Source organism: Typopeltis vanoorti, chromosome 11, assembly GCF_054136105.1.
Source record: "Typopeltis vanoorti isolate ZY-2024b chromosome 11, IOZ_Tvanoo_1.0, whole genome shotgun sequence".
NCBI classification, from domain to species: domain Eukaryota; kingdom Metazoa; phylum Arthropoda; class Arachnida; order Uropygi; family Thelyphonidae; genus Typopeltis; species Typopeltis vanoorti.
In genome coordinates, this window is record NC_143559.1 from 23033892 (window position 1) to 23056969 (window position 23078).

Consider the following 23078-nt stretch of genomic DNA (forward strand, 5'->3'; position numbering starts at 1 on the left):
GGTTTTTAAATACAGTAAATGGTTCATTATATATAACTTTTAATAGTTCTAAGTAGGTATGAGATTCCATTAGTCAAGTGAAAGTGCTGTCACAGCTAGTTTCATTAGGAAAAATAGTTGGTTTTGGTGTTAGTTATTTAGATAATGTCAAAACAGCAGAGGTAGTTCTTGGCCAGTGTTACACATTATGTGGTTATTGCTACATCTTGAGTGATTATTTACGATTTGTATGCTTAAGAAACTACCAATAAAGGTATAGAAACCAGTTTATATTTAATCACAAAATCAGCCAGTTGGCTGATTTTGTGATTAAATATAAAAAAAAATACATAGAAGTTCTTGTATTAATTCTTTATCTAGCTAAAGAGGCAAATAGTTATATAAATAAATTATGCAGGATGAAAAACCTGCAGCCTCTTTCTGAGAACAGCTAAAACTAAAAGTCCTGTTTCAACAACAGTGATTTTGGTTTGAACCCATCTTCACTAGGATTACATTTGACATCTTGAGAAAACTAATTTTTTTTTTTTTTTTTTTATTGTTTGTATGAAGATAACTTTATAAACGTGATGTTTGGCTTGTTGATATTAAAGTTCATTTTATTTATTTTTTGCAGGTAAGGAAAAACATAAGGAAGGATAAGCCTTTATTACGTAAGAAATCAGAACTCCCTCATGATTCAGTAACATTAAAAGTACTTAATGACCATAAAAGGTCAGAAAAGTATTTATCCACCACAGACACAAGTTAAAAGGGAGAAAACTGAGACATATTTTGTGTTTTAATGTTCAGCATCTTTCATAGGAGCAGAAGTAAATCTTCAGGCTGGAGGATTTGAGGTTTGGCTGTTTGGAGCATGCTTTGTTACAAGTAGTTATACCCAACTTCTGCTCTTGGTATAGACATGTACAGTGACATTGTGGTGCTCAAAGCTTGGTCTTCACATTCCTGTTGATGCACTGGCCAGCAGTATGTTGATCATTTCTTCACAGTTTTTGCAAGACTGTCATTGTCTAGATCTTTGCAGTTAAAAAATAAAAATTTCTAGTTAAGAGTGATATTTTTCTCCAAGATACATTTAAGAGGTTGCAAGATTGCATTTTAGACCATAAGCTGTTGAGTAAGTGTTCAGTTTTATCCCTAAATACTATTGTGAAAAATTCAATCTAACACTCAACTGTGGAAAGAGAGGCTTGCTACTTTATTTAAGAACTTAGGCTACAGCTGCATGTAAATCAGTGATAACACTAGCAAGACCCGGTAGCTTTAGAATATTTGTTCTTCTAGATGCCATCTAAACCACCTACCTTCACAAGTAAAAGATTAAATCCTTGAAGAATATACACCTTGATACTGTGTGTAAATGTGCAACATTTTGTGTTTTCATATGTTTAGACTCACAATATATCATTTGCTGTTTTTGTTGATATTTTCATGCTGAATAATATCTGATAATTCAAAAGCATTCATAACTTCTTGTGTATGAGAAAAGAGATGTGATAACATTTTATTCATCAGAATTTTCATCACATTTTGCTGCAAATGAACTTGATCTCAACCGACTTTCCTTTATTTAACATCTTAGTTTATTTCACTACTTAAACTTAACACATTTGGTATATTATGACTGTGAAATTTGTTCGTTTTTAATACATTTAATTTCACCAAGAAATTTGCTACAGATTCATGATGTGTTTTATAATGTGAGAGTCCTGATATTTAAGAAAATTTTATACTTTCAAGATGCTTGGCATATTTTCATTAATCTTGTTAGCTATTGTAATATTTGCCTCATAAACATGCATTACTATAGACTTTAAGGACTACCATTTTTCTTTCAAAGAAACTTTTTAACCTCTATATCTTGGGAAGCTACCTTCTACATAGCAGTTCATTCATTACATAATTCGTTTACTATTTTTTTAATGCATTTTAGTATGTGTGCACGCACAACACACACACCCATATACTGAAGCATACATGTATGTGTAATATTGCTATGAAGCATACTATGCATGTATGCTCAATAATTATTTCAAAATCCAGGCACCTTGAAGGTCTTGTTAAACGATTGGGGGAGGGAAAATAATTTCTTTCCTACTTCTGTAAGCCATTTTACTATTGAAAACAAATGTTTTCTCATTATTATTAGGCTAGATAGAATCATTTGCTTCATGAAGAATTTTAAAAGCAGGTGAAGTTAATTATCTTAATCAAATTTAAGTGTTCTTGATATGAATGCAAGATTGCATGTTTAATTAATTTGCACATGAAAGGGGGGGGGCATTCATATACTGTTAATTGCTGTTATTGCTTTTCAGAAGTTTATAGGAAAATTTTTTATGAAAAAAAGATATATATATATATAAATTAAATTTAAAGAAAAAGGAAACAATTCTAACACTTATGAGAATTTTTAAGTTCTCTTTGGTATAAAGGACTAATTTATGCTTTTTTTTTTTTTTAATGAGTGGAAATTAATCATATAATTGTTGCTACTTTATTGGTAGCCAGTTATGCATAAAATATAATCTGGTTTGTGATATGATAGCTTAGCTTACTATCCATTGTCATATCATGTAATTTTTGAACTTGTTGTTTACTTTAATTTAGTTTTTAGATGCTGAAACTAAATTTGAAGTTAAGCAATATGTAGTTGTTATATTTTAATGTAAAAACCTTATTATAAATCTGTACCTGGCTACAGCAGTAGGTGTAAAGGTTTCTTGATACAATGTTATGAAAGAAATAAACTTGTTTTAGACTGTCTTTAAGTATTCTTCTTTCACATGGTTTGATAATGAATATTTTCATTCACCAAGATTTAGAAGGATGTGCTGCTAAAAATTCCATCATAAATGTTCACTTGCTGATGCTTCTATTTTAATTGTTATAAGCTGCAGGGCAGTATTTTTTAAAATTATTATCTACCCATTAAAGCTAATAAACTTGTGCCATGTTGATATCATGGGTAGATAATCCTGGGCAAACAGTGAATTTCATCAAACCATTTCAGGTGACTCTAGTAGGGGTTGGTCTCACACTACGCAATGACAATTATCTACCATCTAAAGATATCAGCAAAAATACATGGCACAGTGAAATTCTAAACTTGTGCTTGCAGGCTGAAAAATAGGGAGTATATTGTGGGCATGGGAAAATGGATGTCAGTAAATGTAGCAGGCATTTAATGTGATTATGCCAGAAGAAACTGATCAAACTAGGGCTATTGGAGTGTTAGTAGATTGAAATTCAGGAGCCATATAGCAAAGATTGCAAATACAACTAAAAAGATAACTGCAATGCTGAAACGAACTTTGACATATAAAGATAAAGATACCATTTTGCCTCTTTACAAGGCCTTGATAAGACTTCACTTGGACTACTGTGCCCTGGTCTGGTCTCAATTGTGATTCTGATACGGTAACGAGCATGCGAAGGAATGATATCAGGACGGTGGGATACTGATTATGAAGACAGGTTGAGAATTTATAGACACTAGCAAACAGGAGAAAGAGGGGTAATATGATTGAGACTTACAAACTTCTGAAAGGGTCATACTGGATTTCAGTTGGTGAAAGGGCAAGAGGGCATCCTTAGAAGCTGAGAATGAATTCTGCTAAGAAGAGGATGAGATCTAGATTTTTCTCTCGTAGAATGGTGCATGTAGTATGTGGCCTCCCTGTAGGTTTCTCTTAATAATAATAATATATTTTCATTTGTTGTTAGATTGCTTTGTTCTTATAGAGCACTTTGGTGATCTTGTTAATATATTCTTTACTTCACTTATGGTGGCAACTTAAAGAGAAAATACATGAACTGGAACTAGGCTTTTTTTTTTTTTTTTTTTTTTTTTTTACTCCAACATACAATAGGTTGCAAAATTCATATCAGTGACGATCATGTGGAAAGAAATAGATCTTAAATGAATTTTACAATTCAGGTATTTCCATAAGGGATTACTGTAGGATATCATTTCACATGTTTTGTTTTACAGGACTGGTGTCTTTTTACACAACTATTCAGGAACACTGTAATAGTCTCAGGTAAGTATAAATAATGAAAATTTCTTCATAATTTTGGTAATGTAGATATTAGCATCACTCACAGTTGTAGTTAGGACTAGTCAACTGAACCATCAATTCCAGACTGTCAGAAGGAAATTTTAGCTAGTTTTTGGGATAGATAATAAATTATACATCTTTGATTTTGTTATGTGAATCCCATGCACTAAAGATTGTAATCCTATCTTACATTTAGTAATGCAATTAGACTGAGGGTTAGATAATCAGAAAATCTTGCACCACACATGGAACTTCCTTGTGCTACTGGGGACTGGTATAAAAGAATGGATTAATAACATTAAAAAAAACCTAATAAAGGTAACTGTGACAGTTACTTTCATTTTCTTGTATGGTGTGAAATGGCTGCACTCAGTTCTCAAACATCTTACAGAAACAGGCTTTGCCTACTTACTATGTAACTATAGTTCTAGAGAAAGGAGATCTCACTAAAAAATCAGTGGCTGCAAAAATTTTCTGTAAAATAGTGATAAATGGGAAAAATGAAATAGGAAAGATTTAAGGCATGAACAAGTTGGTTTTAGAACAGGCGTGAGTACTGTGCATCACATTTTTACCTTAAAGAGTATTACTGAATAAAGCATAGAGCTTAGAAGTTCATTATCCCTAAATTTTATAGATTTTGCCAAAGCATTGATAGAGAAACATTATGGTAATTATTAGAAGCTATGGAATTCTTAATAAATATGAGAACCACCAAAGAAATGTATAAAGGAAGCAAAAATCATGTCTGGTTTGCTGTTTAAGTCGTTGATTGGATTATGATAAAAGTTACAGGTGTAAGAGGAATTAAATGAAATCTTTGTAACAATTAGAAGATATACTGGTATGACAGTATTAAATAAAACAGCAGAAAAGGTTGGTCTTAAAATAAATATGGCTAAAACAAAGTTCTTTAAGAACAGCAAATGCCACAAAGAAATTTAAATCAATCAACATGCAGTAAAAGAAGCTAAGAATTTTGCATACTTGGGAGGATATAGATGCAAAGATTGACAAAAGTAAATACTGATTTCAAAAAATAAAATATCTGGAAATCATTCAGTTATCATCAAAACAAAGATCTTCAATGTTAAGGCTATATCATTATGTGGATCAGAGATATGGAAACCGACCAAAAAACAGGAAGCTATATTAAACAGGATCGACTTCTTGTCAAAGAGAGGAGCAATCAATTCAGAGCTTTACTGTGCAACTTTGGACAAACTGAAAGCCAACATTCGGTACAAATGACCAGTACTCCTGATAAACAGCATGATTTTGGAGCACTACAAACACTATTCCACACACTGTGCACACATCACTTATGAATGGTTGCACGATAATCATTGGGAAACTCTGAGACATTCCCATCCCACCTACCTACACCTCAGCCTTCTCAAGAAACACCTTTCTGGAAGGCATTTCACTACAAAGGATAAGTAAATGCCTACTTAGTAATTATCAGTAACATTGTTCAAGACATTTAGATGCCCTTTTTAAACCCCTAGTACAAACATATGCACACAGTTTTATTTAGACTCCATTCATGGACTTTCAAAGAGCATACAAGTTCCTAAGTTGAATCCTGGACTTGGAAATATTCACTATAATGTATGTATAATAAAATGAATTTAAAAAAAAAAAGAAGCAAATGTAATAAGAGTTCTGTGTTTTAATGAACTACATAAATATAATTTGAAATGAATTAAGGACATTTCTCCATAAGGTTCTAAAAGCCATCTCAAAGATTTTGATGCCTGCCTCTAGCATAATAGTCACTCAAGTTCTGAAAAAGTATAATATAAATATTTACATTTTCTAATTGCCCCACGTTGAGAAACAGTGGTCTAATGGAAGATGGGCATTATTACATCCTAGACCAGTTCACTGCATTGTTTTCTGCAAAGATATGAGGGGTTTCCAAAAAGTAATGTAACACTTTTTTCTTAATAATGAAAGAGAACAAGATAAAACATGGTGGAGAGATAGACCCAATAATAATGTTCAAAAAGTCCGCCATTGCAGTGTGGTGTTACCATGTGAATGTGGTCCAAAACAGGTATCTGTGAAGTTATCTGATCTGTTGTTGTTTTTTTTTTTTTTTTTTGCAAGTAAGAGGGGCATTACCAGCTGACATTCACCATTAGCTGGTTGCTATGTATGGTAAAAAGGTGATATCAAAGAAGCAGGTGTGTTTTTAGTGCAGTGAATTTAAAGTAAGCATTGGTGGCATTGAAGATTGACATTGGGCACACAGGCCTTCAGTGAGCAAGATAGAAGACAGCATTTTGTGGATCAAGGGCATCATTCTTGAAGACTAGTGAGTGAAATTGCATAAGTGCACTATTTATGAAATTCTTCATGATGTCCATGGCTTTTGAAAGGTGTGCTCCCGCTGGGTGAGGCAACAGGCGTGGGGATGCGTCTGGAGAATCTGTTGCAATACAGCAACAAAGGCAAGGATTTTCTCACTTGCCTAGTCCCAGGAGGGGAAATGTGAGGTCATCACTTTACTCCAGAGAACAGACAAGACTCCATGATTGGAAACATCTACAATCTCCTGTGTGCTAAAAATTCAAAACAGTTCTGACTGTCTGAAGTCATGGCCACAGTATTCTACGATTTTCAAGGTGTTCTGTTGGTGGACTTCTTGCTAAAGAGGGGAACAATCAATGCAGAGCTTTACTGTGCAACTTTGAACAAACTGAAAGCCAACATTCGACACAAATGACCAATACTCCTGATAAGCAGCATGATTTTGGTGCACTACAACACTATTCCACACACACTGTGGAATATATCACTTATGAGTGGTTGCACAGTAATCATTATGAAACTCACATTCCCCTGTCCCAACCTCGCTACAGCACTTCAGACTTACATTTGTTCATCCCCCCTCAAGAAACACCGTTCTGGAAGGCATTGCACTACAGATGAGAAAGTTCATTAGGTGGTGCAATGTTGGTTACTGGGTGTGGGCACGGACTTCATTACCAGTAATCATAAACTGATCTATCGTCGGGACATGTGCATCAATAAATTGGAGATTTTGTGGAGAAGTAGTGCATGTTCACCTATTTGTCAGCCTGGTTGGCTGAGTGGTTAGCGTATCCGCTCTCCAGCCAAAAGGCTGTGGGTTCGAATCCCACCTTGGGCATGGATGTCTGTGAAAGTACTAGTGGTGGTAGTTGGCGATAAATGATGGAGGTTGGTGGAGTAGTGAGATGAAGAGTTCTAGAGTAGATGCCCTCCCTGGAGGTGATATAATAATAATAATAATTTCAACTTCTTATTATTAAACATCCTCAAAAAAAGAAAAAAAAATGTGTTACCTTACTTTTTTGGAAATCCTTCATACAGGCATCATGTATGAAGGATTGCCTAATCAGGCTTTGATTAGGCCACACATGGACTATTGTGCCCAGATTTGGTCACCTAGTTTTCAGAAGGATGAAGAGATGTTGGAAAGGGTACAAAGGCAATTGACTAAGGTAGTTTCTGACCTCTGGAATGTCGAGTATGAGGAAAGATTGAGAAGATGTAATTTGCAGTCTGGTGGACAGGAGGAAGAGGGGAGATATGATAGCGACCTATAAGTTGGTAATGGGTTGTTATGGGATTAATGCTGGAGAAGTTCTACAGAAAATAGTGGGAGATCAGGGGAGAACCAGAGGTCATCCCTGGAAACCGTATAAAGAGGGAGTGAGAGGCAGGTTTTTTTTTTTCATGCAGAGTTGTGAATGATTGGAATGCCTTGCCTGAGAGTGTGGTATCTGCAAGGAGTTTGAATGTGTTCAAGGTGCGGTATGATAAGCTGTGTGTGTGTGATAAAAGGACCTCCCAGATGAGTCTTTGACTCCATGAGGTCGTGGGGTAATAATAATAATAAATTAATAACAAATGTGGTGTTGGAAAATCAGCAATAAAAAAAAGTATGAAAATACAGTGATCTGGCATTTCTTCAGTTAACCGACTTGAATTGGTTAATGCATCAAGCAACTTCTGATATAACACCATGCAATTGTACCTACAATTATCCAACCTGGCCAAATGCTTTCTTACTGTAGTTGGATAACTGAGAAATTACTGTAGAAAAAAAAAAACAATGGATTCCTAGTGGAGTAGCTATGAAATGAATAAAATATTTTGCAAATTTTAAGTCGTGGATCTGGAAGTTGAGTTAGAAATAAAACAGTTGATCAAAAACTACAAACCACAGATATGAAAGTGAATAGATTGCATCAGTGTAAGAGCAGGGCCATGTTTAAAATGAAGATAGGGCAAAACTTGTTACTGTTTGCATTCAAGAATGTGAAAGCAGAGCTAATTTAAGGTGGTGGAACAGTTAGCAAAGCAGGTTTGATACTAAGAAAAAGATCTAAATGGACTGGTGAATTTCAGCACCTTAGAAGAATAAACTCTGACAATGAGAAAGCAAATGAAATTTACTTGGATGAAAATTGTTGACAGATAGTACTATTAGAAGAGCTCTTAAGATTACATGATGACAAGTTAAACACTTTTTTTTTTACTGAAACCAGTTATGCAATACATACACATCATTTTTATGTAAAATTTATAAGAATTTAAATTATAAAAGTGTGCAAATAAATCGAAGTGAGAGGTATTTCCACATAAAGATTCAACTGTTCTGATAATCGTTGAATGGTATCAGTATAGAAAAATGTTATCTGAAATGTTCATCTTCATCAAATTCCTGACGGGCCCCTCAAGGAGTGTACAGGATATGATAGTACTACATTATTAACTTCCTGTCTACAGTTTCTCTCCAAATCAATCTGTTACCTGTCAAGACTCCAATATTATCAGATCTTATTTTTCTGTCTTCTGAGGCAGTTTGTACCGTATCAATCCACCTATATTTCGGTCTTCAGGGTCTTTTTCCTGCTAACCGGGCAGAGAACACTTGTTTTGCTAATCTTTCCTCTCCCATTCTGTTTAAGTGAGGTTAGCTCTGCTAACAATGTCAAGTTCTTTCCTAATATCCTCGTTTTTAATATGATATTGCCATTGATGCCATCTGTTCAAGCCCCTCATATCTGCAGTTTCTAGTCTTTGGTCAAGTGTTTTATTTCTAACCCTGTTCATCTTCATCAAATTCCTGACATGGGCCCTCAAGGAGTGGACAGGATATGATAGTACTACATTATTAACTTCCTGTCTACAGTTTCTCTCCAAATCAATCTGTTACCTGTCAAGACTCCATAAATTAAAACTGGTTCGAACACTTGTAATTTACAGCTATTTTATCTTATTCCATATAAATTTATTCAGTTGGCTTCCTACTATACCAGCTTTGTTGATTCTGTTGTCTATTTCCATATTTAATTTACCATTTATAAGCTAAAAATCATGCCTAAGTAGCTGAAATGTTTTCCATTCAATGCTTCTGAATATTTTCATTCTCTTTGTCTTGTTATTGCTGACCTTCACCATATCTATTACAACAGTTAGGGAGTCTTGCAGACTCTTAACAGATTTATTTAGAAGTATAACATCGTCTGCATAAAGTAAAGAGGGGAGATTAACATCTCCAATTTTGATATCAGGTTTCATACCACTTTCCTTCATAATGTGACCCATATAAATAATGAATAACAGAGGGGATAATGTACATCCTTGTCTCACACCAGATTTCACATTAAACCATCTTCCTGCTGACTTACAACTCAAATAAAGACTAAGTATTGCTTGATATAATGCCACATTGACACCATACAACTGTAGCATTTTGAATAGCTTCTCTGTTAGCACCTTGTCATATGCCTTTCAGATCTACAAAACTTAAATACAGATCTTTGTTATATTCCCACGATTTCTAAACTATTTGTCGTAAAGTGAAAATCTGATCCTGTCAGCCTCTATTTCGTCTGAATCCAGCTTCCCTTCCACAATCTTTCTCACATATGCTTGCATAAATCTTATCAGGAGCAAGTTTTTTACCCTGTTTTTTATATATATATATATATGAGTACTATGAGAGCTCTACTGCAATCATCTGGATTCATTCCTCTGTCCAGGCCTTCTGAACTATGCAGTGCAGACACCGTATACCTCCATACTTGAGCATTTCTGGTCAAATATCTACTCCAGCTGCCTTTCCACATTTCAGACTTTTGGTGGCTTTTTCTCCTCCACTGTACGTCACTGATTGTTTCATTTAGCAATTTTTCAAATTAATACTCCATACATCAAGGATGTCTTTTTCTCCAGTTTGCATGTCACTTTTATCTTTATTTCCTTTCACAACAGTCTTTCCTCCAGTTTTTACAACAGCCTCCACAATATTGTGCCACCTTCTTGATATTTATTTTCTATGTTCTTACCGAAGTCTTCCCATGACTATTCTCTAAGAGCACAAGCTGACTTATTTGCCATTTGATATCTTTCTTCTTTTCCTTCATTGCCTCTTTAACTTATAGTGTCCACCATGGAGTTGTAATTTTTTTATCCTTGCAGACAACCTTTTTCATTTTTTCTTGAATAATGTTTGTGTATTTTAGTCTACAGTTCACATCTGAGAGCTGCTCAACTTTTATTCACTTTAAAACTTTCTTCCGTGTTCTTCTTTTCAGTATGAAATTCAATTTTATCCTGCTCAACACTAAATGGTGATAACTTCCAATTTCAAATCCTCTGTACACTCTAGTGTCCTTCACAAGTGAGAAAACATCACTATCAACAATAACATAGTCAATGAGACTTTTCTTATTCTTTGCCTCTTCTCTCCATGTGAATTTGTGCACAATAACCAGTCCATGTCCTGAGCAGAAAACCAACAAATATTTGCCATTATTATTAACTTTCTTTTCTCCAAATTTTCCCAAAACATTTTGTATATCTCATAATCATTTCCTACTCTGCTTTCTTAACCAAGGGACTGGGATACAGCCATGTTGTTGTAGTCTCGTGTATTGTGACAAACTGTGTTTTTGTGCTCTGAAGATGATGATTATAACACCAGAGAAATATCAGCAATAAATCAATAAATAATTATTTACTTATACTGTGTTTTGATATATACCATCAAAATTAAACAACATGTATGACGAACACATAAGCCTTTCTTCATGGAGATGAGAATCCCTTGGTTACACCATGCTGTTGTAGTCTCGCATACTGTGACAAACTGTTTTAGTGCTCTGAAGATGCTGGTTATAACACCAATGAAATATCAGCAATAAGTCAATAACTAATTATAATTCTGTGTTCCGATATATACCGTCATAATTAAACAACAAAAAATACTACGTTTGTTGCCACGGCTTGATACAGTAGCAAACAGAAGAAATTCAAATAAATTTATGCATAGGTTGCAAGGAAAGGCATGTAGTTTAAATGGAATGAATATGAATTGGGGAAACTGTTATTCAGTAAGAAAATGAATTGCAAGAATCAGTACCCACAAGTACTGTTGAGGCAAGTTAGTGTTGAGAGTGGGAATGATCAAAAATCGAAGTTTCTCAGATCTTGAATCTGAATGGATCATGCATTACAAGGGTAGGCTGTGGCCCAAGGAGATTTTGCAATTCATGCATATGAACTGCAGAAGAATAAGGATGAGGAATTTCGTGGTTAGTTCAACTTGGTTGACAGATGATATAAGAACAGAATACAAGATAATATTAAGGAGGACAGAAAGAACAAGGAGAAGGGAATTGAATTTATGCAGCTACTTGAAACGTGATGGAAGAGATCCAGAGTTGGAGTATGCTACATCTGGTGATAATATCAGAGGATCTGTGAACTAACAATGACTTTGTTCCTGAATGGAAAGAATGACCAAAGTAGTCTTAACATGTATTATATGTGGAATTACAAAGCTAGTGATTATAACAAACTCAGAGGCAGTGCATGAAAAATGGAAAAGGGTGTTTAAGGAAAGCAGTATCAGACTGCATACCTTGGGGTCAGGAAAATCATGTGGGAGTTAACAGATTGACTGCCACTAATTTATGACAATGTACCTAGGTGCCAATTTCTCTTTTTTAGAGAATTGCAGTGAGTGTTAAATTAAGTCTATAGAACTATTAAAATAAATTTTACTTATCTGGAACACCTTTTTTTTATTGGATGATTTAAAGATGGGACTGAGCACCACATAATGCTTAAAAGTGTTAAACAATATTTTTCTTCATATTATGAGGATAATTTCAGAAACAAATTCTTGCAACCTTTATTAAAAAAAAAAACGCCAAGATACAAAGTGACAAAAAAATATTCACATTTGTATAACACTGCAATTTAGACAATATTATGGTTGACCAGGACAACTTTGGCATTCATATACACCTGTGAGCAGTTGAATTAGAGATACCTGCTGTGTTGGCGAAATGGTGCTGTGGTCGCCCTGACGAATGGAATAGTGGCACGTGACGGGGATGTCGTCAGACCTTGTACCAACCGAGTAATAGTCGAGCACAGAATGGGGAAGACTCGAGATCTCAGCGAATTCGATCACGGCCAGACGTATGGGGCACTCCATCTCTGAAGTCGTGCAGGCACTGGGCTTTTCATGGACTACTGTGTCAAGCGTACTGTGAGTGCATGGAATCGGGTAAAACCTCAGCTGCCAGGGAAAACTGCCGTGGTGTACAACATGTTGACTACAGGGGGACACCGTCGGCTAGCTCGGATAGGCCCCTCTATCGTAACAGCAGATAGACGGGCCACAGATCACTCACCAATTCAATGCTGGACAACAACGTGTGAGCAGCCACACCATCCAGAACAATCTCCTCGCTATGGGGTACAGAAGCAACCGCCCAACTAGGATACCTCTGCTCACCGCACGTCACAAAGCACAGGAACACCGCCATTGAACCCTCGACGCATGGAAACAGGTCGCCTGGATCACACGATATCTGCCATCGTCCCTCACCAGTGAACGATACAGGGACCTGCTGTCAGATCCTGTGCACCCAATTCTGCGCCTACAGCAAGACAATGCACCGACCCACCGCTCCTGAATTGTGGGTGGATGAACACCCCACGGACATGAGGATGCTTGGCTGGCCTCCACGGTCCCCTGACCTCAATCCTATTGAACACATCTGGGATGCTGTCGAGAGATATATACATGCCCTGGACCCTGCTCCACCCAATCTCCGTGCATTGTGGAAGGCTGTGCAGTGGTCACGGATCAGTTTGGCTCCCCAATGCTTCCAGTGCCTTGTGGAGTCCAGTCCATGCTACGCCGCATCGCTGCGAAAGGGGGGGTGCTACCTGCTACTAGGCAGGTATAGTACGCCCACAGATTCGAGACCCTTCGACACGTCTGCGCATGTCAACAGAAGGAGAATCCATTCCAATAATAGGGACGAGTTGTTTATTATTACACGTTGGGAAATTAACTTCTCTTTTATGATCACTGTAGTTTTTAAAGTGTTAACTATGTTGCTTGTATTACAGTTGGAAAATTTTACCTATAAAGCACGTGATTTCGTGCGTTGGCGACCAATTCATACGTCCTTCATTTCTTTCTCCCCTTCAGCATGAATTGACTATTCTTGGCATGTCTCCAAGCGAAGGTGTACTATATCTCTAATTCAACTACTCATGAGTGTATAGTATCAATGAATCTTCCCTCCTTAGCAAAAAAAAAAAAAAAAAAGTTTACATCTCTTTCTTATAATTTTTTCTACAAGTTGATGCATTGTTGTGCTAGATTTTGTTCCAGGATATTCTTCATTCATAGGAGATAACATTGTTTTATTATGTTAATTCTATAATCAAATAATGTCTGTTCAAGAGAATCAACAGAATGAATGAATGAAAAGTTTTTTTTTGGCCAGCAAATAGTTTTCCTTTCTGACAGATAACATAATACATCTCCGAATCAAAGAAAATACGTTGAATGATTTGCAATTCTAATTTATTGCATAGAATATAATTATTACCAAATATGAATTAGCATAATATAAATTATGAAACTTATTTGAAAACATTTACAAAATTAGAATAACTTTTAACACGGTTCAAATTATTATAATATTCCAAATTTTTCCAATTGGTTTTGAGGAGAGCATAGAAATAGCATATATTTCAATGGCTGTGGTACTGACTCTTGTGAGGAATCGTTTGCACGTGGATTTCAGTTAATCATTTGCTAAACATGGGTCTAATGAGTGACATATCAGAAGCTAAGAAGTTTCATATGGTGTCTCATCTAAATCAATGACATTGAGACAACTTCAGTTTTAAATCGCATGTGTCTAAGATGAAGCTGTTTATGACTTCCAAGCAAAAGGCAGCTAAAGTGTGATGGTATAAGCAAAGACTGTTGTGGAGCCAAGAGGACTGGAATTCTTTTTAGCAATGAAAGTATGTTTTGTGTGTTCCATGGTCCCAAGGGATACATGTTTGGCATCTTAAGCTAGAAGCATTTGATAAAGAATGTATGAAACGTTCAGTGAAATTTGCAACCTCTGTTCATGGTATGGACTTATATGACTGCAAGGTCCAGGTAGGCTGTGTATTGTGTATGAAAGTCAATTCCAAAGTGTACAAAGAAATTCTTGAGCACTTTGTTACTGGCATCAGAAGATTTATGTGTGATTTCCTTTTTCAGCAAGATTCAGCTTCTTGTCACACTTCCAAGACCACTACTAGATGGCTCAAAGAAAGGCAAATCATTGTAATTCCTTGGCTTGCAAACTCACTAATTTAAACCCCACTGAGAATTTGTGGGGAATTATGAAGAAAAGTTTTCAAGAAGTTGCCCCAAGAGATAAAAATGAGCTTGTTTCTAGTCTGCACACTATAGGGGCATATTTTGATTTAAAAAAAAAAAAAAAAGACGGAACCAATAGTAAATAATATGCCCAACCATTTACAAATGGTCATAAAAGCTAAGGGGGATGCAACAAAGTACTAATTGTCATGTTTCCCTTTGACTGTAATTTTTGTGGACTTATTTTCGCATTATTTTGAACCATGTTAAAAATCATTTTAATTGTGTGAATGTTTTCAAATAATAGTTTTCTTATAATTTATATTACATTTTTGTGTTTTTATGGTTATGTAAATCTACAAAGTACATAGATTTAAATTATGCTAATTCATATTTGGTAATTGTTTTCTATGCAATAAATTACAATTGCAAAATCATTCAGCATATATTTTCTTTGATTATTCTAATTTTTTAATTCAGAGGTGTATTTGGTCTTGTCAGTCAATTCCTGAACTGATAGCGGTTTACTTACTTTTTCCTTTCTATTTTCAAATTCTGTTGAGATCCAACAGTTGAGATGCGACTTATATCTCTTTTATCCTTCCACCAACAATTCTGGCAACTGTTTCTTTAAGTTTTTCATTCTTAACTTCTTTTGGAGTATTTTTTTTCTATCCATTCTTAATGTTAATAGCGCAGTGAGTTTCCTTCTCCATGTGTTAGTCCAGGATACATCTGAAAAAATAGCCAGATCCTTAAAAAAAAAAAAAAAAAAAAAACCTCTGCACAGCTTTTAAGCGTCACCATGAATTTGTTATCCTTATCCATGAAATTTTTCATTTCTTTGCTGTGGCCTTCGACCTGGCTATAGCTAACACGTGGTTTAAGAAGAGAGTTGGACACTTGATAACCTATAAGAGTGGGGATAGAATGAGTCAGATTGACTATATTATGTGCCGTAGGTGAAAAACTGTAAAGTGATTAATGGAGAAAGTGTAGCAGCACAGGTTGGTTGTGGTAGACTGTGATATTAAAGGGGAAAAGAAAAATAGATGGAAGTGGTGGAAAGAAGGCCCAAGGAATAAGTTTAAAGGAAAGGTACTGAAAGAAATGAAGTTACCAGAGGATGTGGAAGAATGGTGGAACGTAAATAATCGGATTATGAGAAAAATTGGAGAAGAGGTGCTCGGTGTAACATCAGGAAAGGGGCCGCCTGAGGATAAGGAGGCATGGTGGTGGAATGAGGAGGTACAGTTGGAGATCAAGGTAAAGAAAGAGGCAAAGAAAAAATGAGACATGACTGGAACTAGAGCTGACAAGGAGGCATATAGATTAGCGAAGAAAAATGCAAAGAGAGCTGTGGCAAGGCGAGGGTAGTTGATGAGGTTTATGAAGTACTGGAGAGAAACGGTGGTGAAGCTCAGTTGTTGAGAATAGCGAAAGCTAGAGATAAGGCCTCGAAAGACATAACATCAGTCAAGCAGATAAAGGATGCCTCAGGAGTAGTACTATGAGAGGAGGACAAAATCAGAGGAAGATGGAAAGAATATTTCTGTAATCTGCTAAATGAGGAGAATCCAAGAGAGAGAGAGAGAGGTGTGAGGATGGAGAGGCAAATGAAGGATCGGTGCAGGGCATCAGCAGAGAGGAAGTGCTTTGGGTACTGAGAAAAACGAAGAATGGAAAGACTGTGGGGGCAGACCAGATACCTGGGAAAGTGTGGAGAAGTCTGGGCAGTGAGGGTGCAGACATGTTATGGGATCTGATGAGGAATATAGTCCAACAGGAAAAGATACCAGAGGAATGGAGGAAAAGCATTCTCGTCCCAATCTACAAAGGAAAAGGAGATGTTCAGGATTGTGGCAACTATAGAGGGATCAAGCCGATGTCACACACATTGAAGTTACGGGAAAGAGTAATTGAAGGAAGGATATGGCGGGAAACGAAAATTGGCGAGGGACAGTTTGGATTTATGCCAGGAAGAGGGACAACGGATGGAGAAATATAGGGAGATGCAGGTGGAGCTGCATATGGTGTTTATAGACCTGGAAAAGGCATACGACAGAGTGGCCAGGCAGGAGGAATGGAGGTTTATGAGGAAGAAGGGGGTGTGGGAGAAGTACGTCAGGTTGGTGAGGGAGCAAAAACTCAGGTCAGGTCTAGTGTCGGCATGACAGAGGGAGTTCCCCATTGTCGTCAGACTCCAGCAGGGATCAGCTCTGAGCTGCTATCTCTTTGACCTGGTCATGGATGACTAGGTCAAAGAGGTAGTGGTTAAGAGGGAGGCGCCATGGAGCATGATGTTTGCCGACGACATTGTTCTTTGTGAATCATCCCGAGAGAAGCTTGAAAAGACCCTGGAAGAGTGGAGGAAGGTATTGGAGGAGAGAGGCATGAGAATTAACCGGATGAAGACCGAATATATGTCAACAGGGAGTGCCGAGGATATGGTCATACAACTCCGGGGAAGAAATTCAAGTACCTCGGGTCGGTCGTCGAGAGGAATGGAGACCTGGATGAGGAAATACAGCACCAAATAACATGCAGCCCTGTGCAACAAGAGAGTAAGATGAAAGGAAAGCTGTATAAGATGGTGAGGCCGGTGATGCTTCATGGTGCGGAGATGTGGTGGCCTATAACAAAGGCACGGAAGATGGAGGCAGATGTTGAGATGGATGAGTGGTGTGACAAAGAAGGACAGGATAAGGAATGACTACATCAGAGGGACGGTCAAGATGAGACCGATAAGAAAGCAGGCTGAGGTGGTTCGGTCATATAGAGAGGAGGAGTGTTGGCAAATGAGTGGAGGAAAAGAGGCAGGCTCAGGTGGAGGGATAAGGTGGCAGAGGATCTTAGGGAGAAAGGATGGAGTCGGGAAGACGCCCTGGACCTGAGAATCTGGGGAAAGAAGATTAAAGATGGGAACGCCGACCCCGTTTAACACGGGATAAAGGCATAGCGAAAGAAGAAGATCCATTCCACTCAAAATCAGCACCCTCTTTCTGTGCCTGGAGTATATAAAGTGCACTGTTGCAAGTTGGCATGCTTTGGTCAGACAAGTAGATCAGTCACCATCTGCACAGATGAATGCAAAACGTACATCGGCAATCACAATTATAGTCAATCTGGTCTTGCGGACCATGTATTGGATACCACTCACAGGATATTCTGGGGAAAAAAACTGTCAAAATATCTAATATGGTAATGAGGGGAAATTAACCAATATGGCCAAATGAAATCTCAAGGATGTTTGTTATGTGAGCGCATAAAAGAAAAATTGTTATGGTGGGATAGTTTTATTGTATGTTAGTAGCATGGAAGTAATAAAGGCAGAAAAAACAGTTGAGTAACTTTGCATGGATATATCATCCAGATAACGTAGGGAGAACAGAGAACTGCTTGGAATATTACAAAATCTCAATGTGAGTACAGGTATTGAATACCAGTGTAGATTTCACAAGAATGTGCAATTCTGTGTTACTTTAAGTCTCAGCTCAAGCAAGGTCCCAAAGAATGAATACAAACTTTGTTTGTGAAAATTATCCTAAATGTTTTGTTTGCCTAATTAAATGTCAAGCATGTATATGACTGATTAAAAATGTTATTGAACCATTACATGCATCTACAATGTGGAGATAAAAAAAGGAGCGATTTGCTATACAATATATCCTATACATATTTACTGGGAGTATCCCACTATGGGAATATGGAACTACATTGCAGACCATGTATTCTCTAACTTCACTACAAGCATGTAATGAGGCTAGAGAATTGGGGAAATGCTGAAGTTTGAAGTTCAAAAGACAACTACCACTACAGAAGTAGACAAAATTGTTCAAAGGATCACTGATATAGAGACAGGAAGATTATTACCTACCTTCTAAAAAGGCCTTCATATCCAGACATTTAGTTGCCTATGTTTCTTGGGGATGAGGAAGTGATCCAGAAGTTACTGAGAATGTAACAGGTTTATGAAATACAATGAGGGCTTAAAGGGGTGTGTTACAAAATTTGGTTGATAGGTAAAAAAAAGGAGATGTGAAAGAAACGTAAATTACTGAAAAGGTTTCCCTGGATTGATGCAGAAGAAAATTTTCAATTCATGATAGGAAAGAAACAAGGAGTCATCCCTCTTAGCAGACAGGAATGAGTTGCCATAGGCAGTTGTGAGTTTTGCTAATGAATAAAATTAAGGCGATATTTCATGGAGATGTCCATATAATCATGAAGTTCAAGCATGTAAAAGATTGGACTTGATGGTAAGATTTTTCCTCTTGTAGCAATATCATTAAAGAATGCAATTATAAATAAGGTGACTTTCTGGAAAAAAGGGAGAAAGAGAGAAATTAATGCATGTAGAACTTTTTAGATGAAATTCATCTAAGTAGAGATAAATGGTATCATTAAGCAAGAACTACATAAAAAGATCACAGAAGGGGGGGGGGGGTAATGATTGCATGAGAAGTATACAATTATAGGTTAGAAAACTGATGTATGTTATGGATTTCTTGTTAGGAAGTTGTTCTTTCATTACGAAAAAAAAACTGGTGAGTAAAGGCAATTGAATTAACAAACAACCATCTAGATGGAAAGGATGTACTATATGAAATGACAAGAGAATGGATGAAGGACTGAAAAGTAATAATTCTTAAAGATACTTCAAGTTTTCTATAGATTATTAAATAAAATATTTACTGTTGTTGTATTGTTATAATAATAATTTCTCAAAAAACTATGTAAACATAGCAGTAAGATATGGTGACGAGATAAATGTGTGTAAAGAAATGAATGTAGTTTTTTTTACTCTGAGTCCATTCTCTACCACAGGGTCATATGAGAGGCAGAAAATTAGTTATTCATAGTAATGTATCAGTATAATGGTAGAGGAACGTAATAATTGGCTTCCAATAAAAAAAGACAATTTGTTGTCTTTTTCCATTTCCATAGTAAATTTAATTTGCAGATGTAGATTAAAAAAAAAAAAAAATTTAGGTAATGTGTCTTCATTATGGGGCCAGATAGTAAAAAATTCTATATAATGAATCCAAAATGAAAACTGAGGGTGTATGGACAGGAAAAAGATGTCTTCTAAATGTTCTAAAGAAAAGTTAGCAAATGCGAGGGACTTCCCATTGCGGTTCCTTTAATTTGACCATAAAAATTATTTTGACAAATAAAATATTCAGAGTGCATAAGTCAAAGACTTTCACTATATCCTATGGAAATCTGAAAGTAGATGTAGTGTATCCTCAAGAGAATATTTGTGAAGAGAGATTCTATATCAAAGCCAACCATTATATCAGTAAAAAAAAAAAAAAATAAAATAAAATATGATCATGATATCTTATCGTCAAAACATCAATTTTTTTTATTATTATTAAAGTTTTGATCAAAGCCACACTTATAGGCTTTATGGCCTGGAATGTAGGAGTGATAGAAAAAAATATCTTTGCACTAGTCTTAATCCATATTTTGAATTTATTTATTTTTACAGTATTATTATTATTCAATATTAACTTACCTAAAAGTTACTGATATTTGATTTATAATCCTCAAAATCTGTTTTTTAAATCATTTAGTACATAGATGACATTATTATTATCCTAAGATCCCCATGAAGTCAGACTCATCAGGAAGGTCCTTTTGTCATACACATAGCTCATCATACTGTGTTTTAAACACCCTCTCAGGCAAGCTATTCCAATCATTCACAACTCTGCATGCAAAAAATCTGCTTATCACTCTCCTGCTCACCCTCCTTATAGCTTCCATGGATAAGCTCTGGTTCTCCCCTGATCCCCTACCATTTTCTATTATGTACTTTGCTATTTTCAAAGTTTTTGATGCCAAGGCCTTTGTGCTTCACACATATAGTATGAAGATACACATATGAATAATGGCAACAGCAATTTTAATAATTTCCAAGTCAGTAAGAAATATTCCCCAAGTAGAAGTCAACAACATTCATAATATTCTAATATTGAAAGCTTAAAAAGGCAATGCAATCATGATTTATATAGTCACTATACAAGCAGAATGATAGACCTACTAAAAGGAACGCCTACAGACACATTTAGAAGTTGATCCCACTTGGAGCACTCATAATAGAATAAATGATGTGATCCAAAGAGCCTAAAGAAATTAAATGTCAAATTGCATTAAAACACTCTGTTGCTTTATGGAACACTCAAAATCTGTAAAGAGGGGAATCACATTACAACCAACTACAGAAGTTAATTATTTAGCAAACACTGCTAAATAATTAATAAAAATTTCTAACATCTGTGTCAGTAAAACAACTTCTCACATCAAGAACTAAAAAGATTTTATTAAAGAAGTAAAGGACACCACTACAGATATATTACTGACTTAAGATAAGCCTGTTTACCAATGGGCCCAAAGACAAAATGCTACTGTACTAAATATAAGCTACTTGCTGAGATCGATCTTTTAACACACTCTTGAACAATGCTTTCAATTCCCCTCACCTGGCTAATTAACATGCGTACAGAATCTTTTGGAAAGATGGCCGCTGAAAAATACCACACTCTAAGTGGTTCCTGAATAGTGTAAATGCCAAAATTCGTTTTACAGCAAAAACTGAAGGAAAGATTAGTTCCATTCCTTGATATGCATTGTCTCAGTTACTGACCTAAATAGATTAATTAGCATACAGGAAAAAAAAAAATTTCAATAATGGTAGATATTTTACATTCTACTTCTGCTCAGAGAGGTGCCATAAAAATCCCTTTAAAGGAAAAGTGTGTACCATACCTAGAGATAGCCAAAGGGAAGAACTGGATTATCTCAGATTTTGTAAAAAAAATATTTACTCTAAAAACTATTAATCACATCCTGCAAAGATACAGTCACTTTACATACATACATCAAAACCACAGACATCTTTTGAAACAGTATGACATCAAACTTGTTTTTGTATCCATCAAAAAAAATCTGATGCTTACACAACTTCACCTGTTCCTAAAGAAGCTGGCTTTGTGTTTGTAGTGCAAGCTTAGAATAAATAAGTTCCTTTATATTTATTCAACAATTAGCACATTATCCATTAAAAGTTTCAATTTCTGTACTTGATTAAAAGTTAAAATATTCTAGAAGTGTTTTTTCATTAATAAATGTCTCACAACACAAGTGGAAAGAAGGTATGATAATTCCATTGCATATTAGTAGAGCAGAGATTTATCTATGTAACTATCAACCCTCAGTATCTTGAGAACTATGGTGAATATTTTGCCAACAGAAATAGGATTAACTGATTGGCTTCAGGACAGAAAGGAGTTAGGCAAGGATGATTATTTTCTCCTCACTTGTTTATATGACGAGGACATCATGCGTGAAGCATTGGATGAGCTCAAGACAGGAATTAGGATAGGTGATAGATTGATCAGTAATCTGAAGTATGCTGATGATATCATACTCCTCTGTAATGACAAGGAAGAACTAGGACAAATTCTTGATAAAGTTAACAAGATCAGTAATAACAGAGGACTTCCACTCAATCCTAGGAAGACAAAGATTATGGTTCTCAAAGGAAATACAAACAGGGAAGCTCTCGAGAAACGAGTGTACCTTAATAGAAAAAGAATTAGGGAAGTCAGCAATGTGAAGAACTGCTGTTCACAAGATTAGGAATGGCTAAAACAGTCAGAGACTCATCTAAAATCTCGAAAGATGGATCTATCTCCATGGGAAAACAGAGTTGAGGATTTTGGATGCAGTTGTTTTTCAAACAGCGACTTATGGATGTGAGACTTGGAACCTAAAGAAGTAGATAAGAATAGCTGCTTTTAAGATGTGGTGTTACAGAAGACTATTGAGCATATCATATACTGAAAGGTGTACAAATGAATGGGTGTAAAAAAAGATCAGAATTTTAAGACTCTTTAAGAATATACTTGAAGTAGAAAAAGCCATCAAAGGCTTGAAATGTGGAAAGGCAGCAGGAGTAGATGATATTCGACCAGAAATGCTGAAGTATGGTGGTATAAGAGTCTTACAGTGGCTGCACTGCATAGTTCAGAAAGCCTGGACAGAGGGACGAATTCCCGATGATTGGAGTAGAGCTCTCATAGTACCCATATATAAAAAGGGAAATAAAACTGCATGTGAGAATTACAGAGGTATTTCCCTACTAAGTGTTCCTGGCAAGATCTATGCAAATATACTAGAAACGATTGAGAAGAATTGTGGAAGAACATGCTGGATTCAGGCCAAATAGAGGCTGTCAGGATCAGATCTTCACTTTACGACAAATAGTCGAGAAAGCATGGGAATATAACAAAGATCTGTATTTAAGTTTTGTT

At 36.0% G+C, this 23078-nt stretch overlaps 1 protein-coding gene across 5 annotated transcripts in view; it reads left to right on the plus strand.

Moving 5' to 3' along the window:
• Positions 1–2769, plus strand: part of LOC150101365 (serine/threonine-protein phosphatase 2A 56 kDa regulatory subunit gamma isoform-like) — a 430932-nt gene extending 428163 nt beyond the window's left edge. For all 5 annotated transcript variants that reach the window (XM_090400222.1, XM_090400219.1, XM_090400220.1 and 2 more), the window contains one exon: positions 617–2769. In XM_090400222.1, the coding sequence (XP_090256348.1) occupies positions 617–751 (135 nt within the window). In that variant the 3' untranslated portion in view covers positions 752–2769. The remainder of the gene's footprint in view (positions 1–616) is intronic.
• Positions 2770–23078: the final 20309 nt, after the last annotated feature.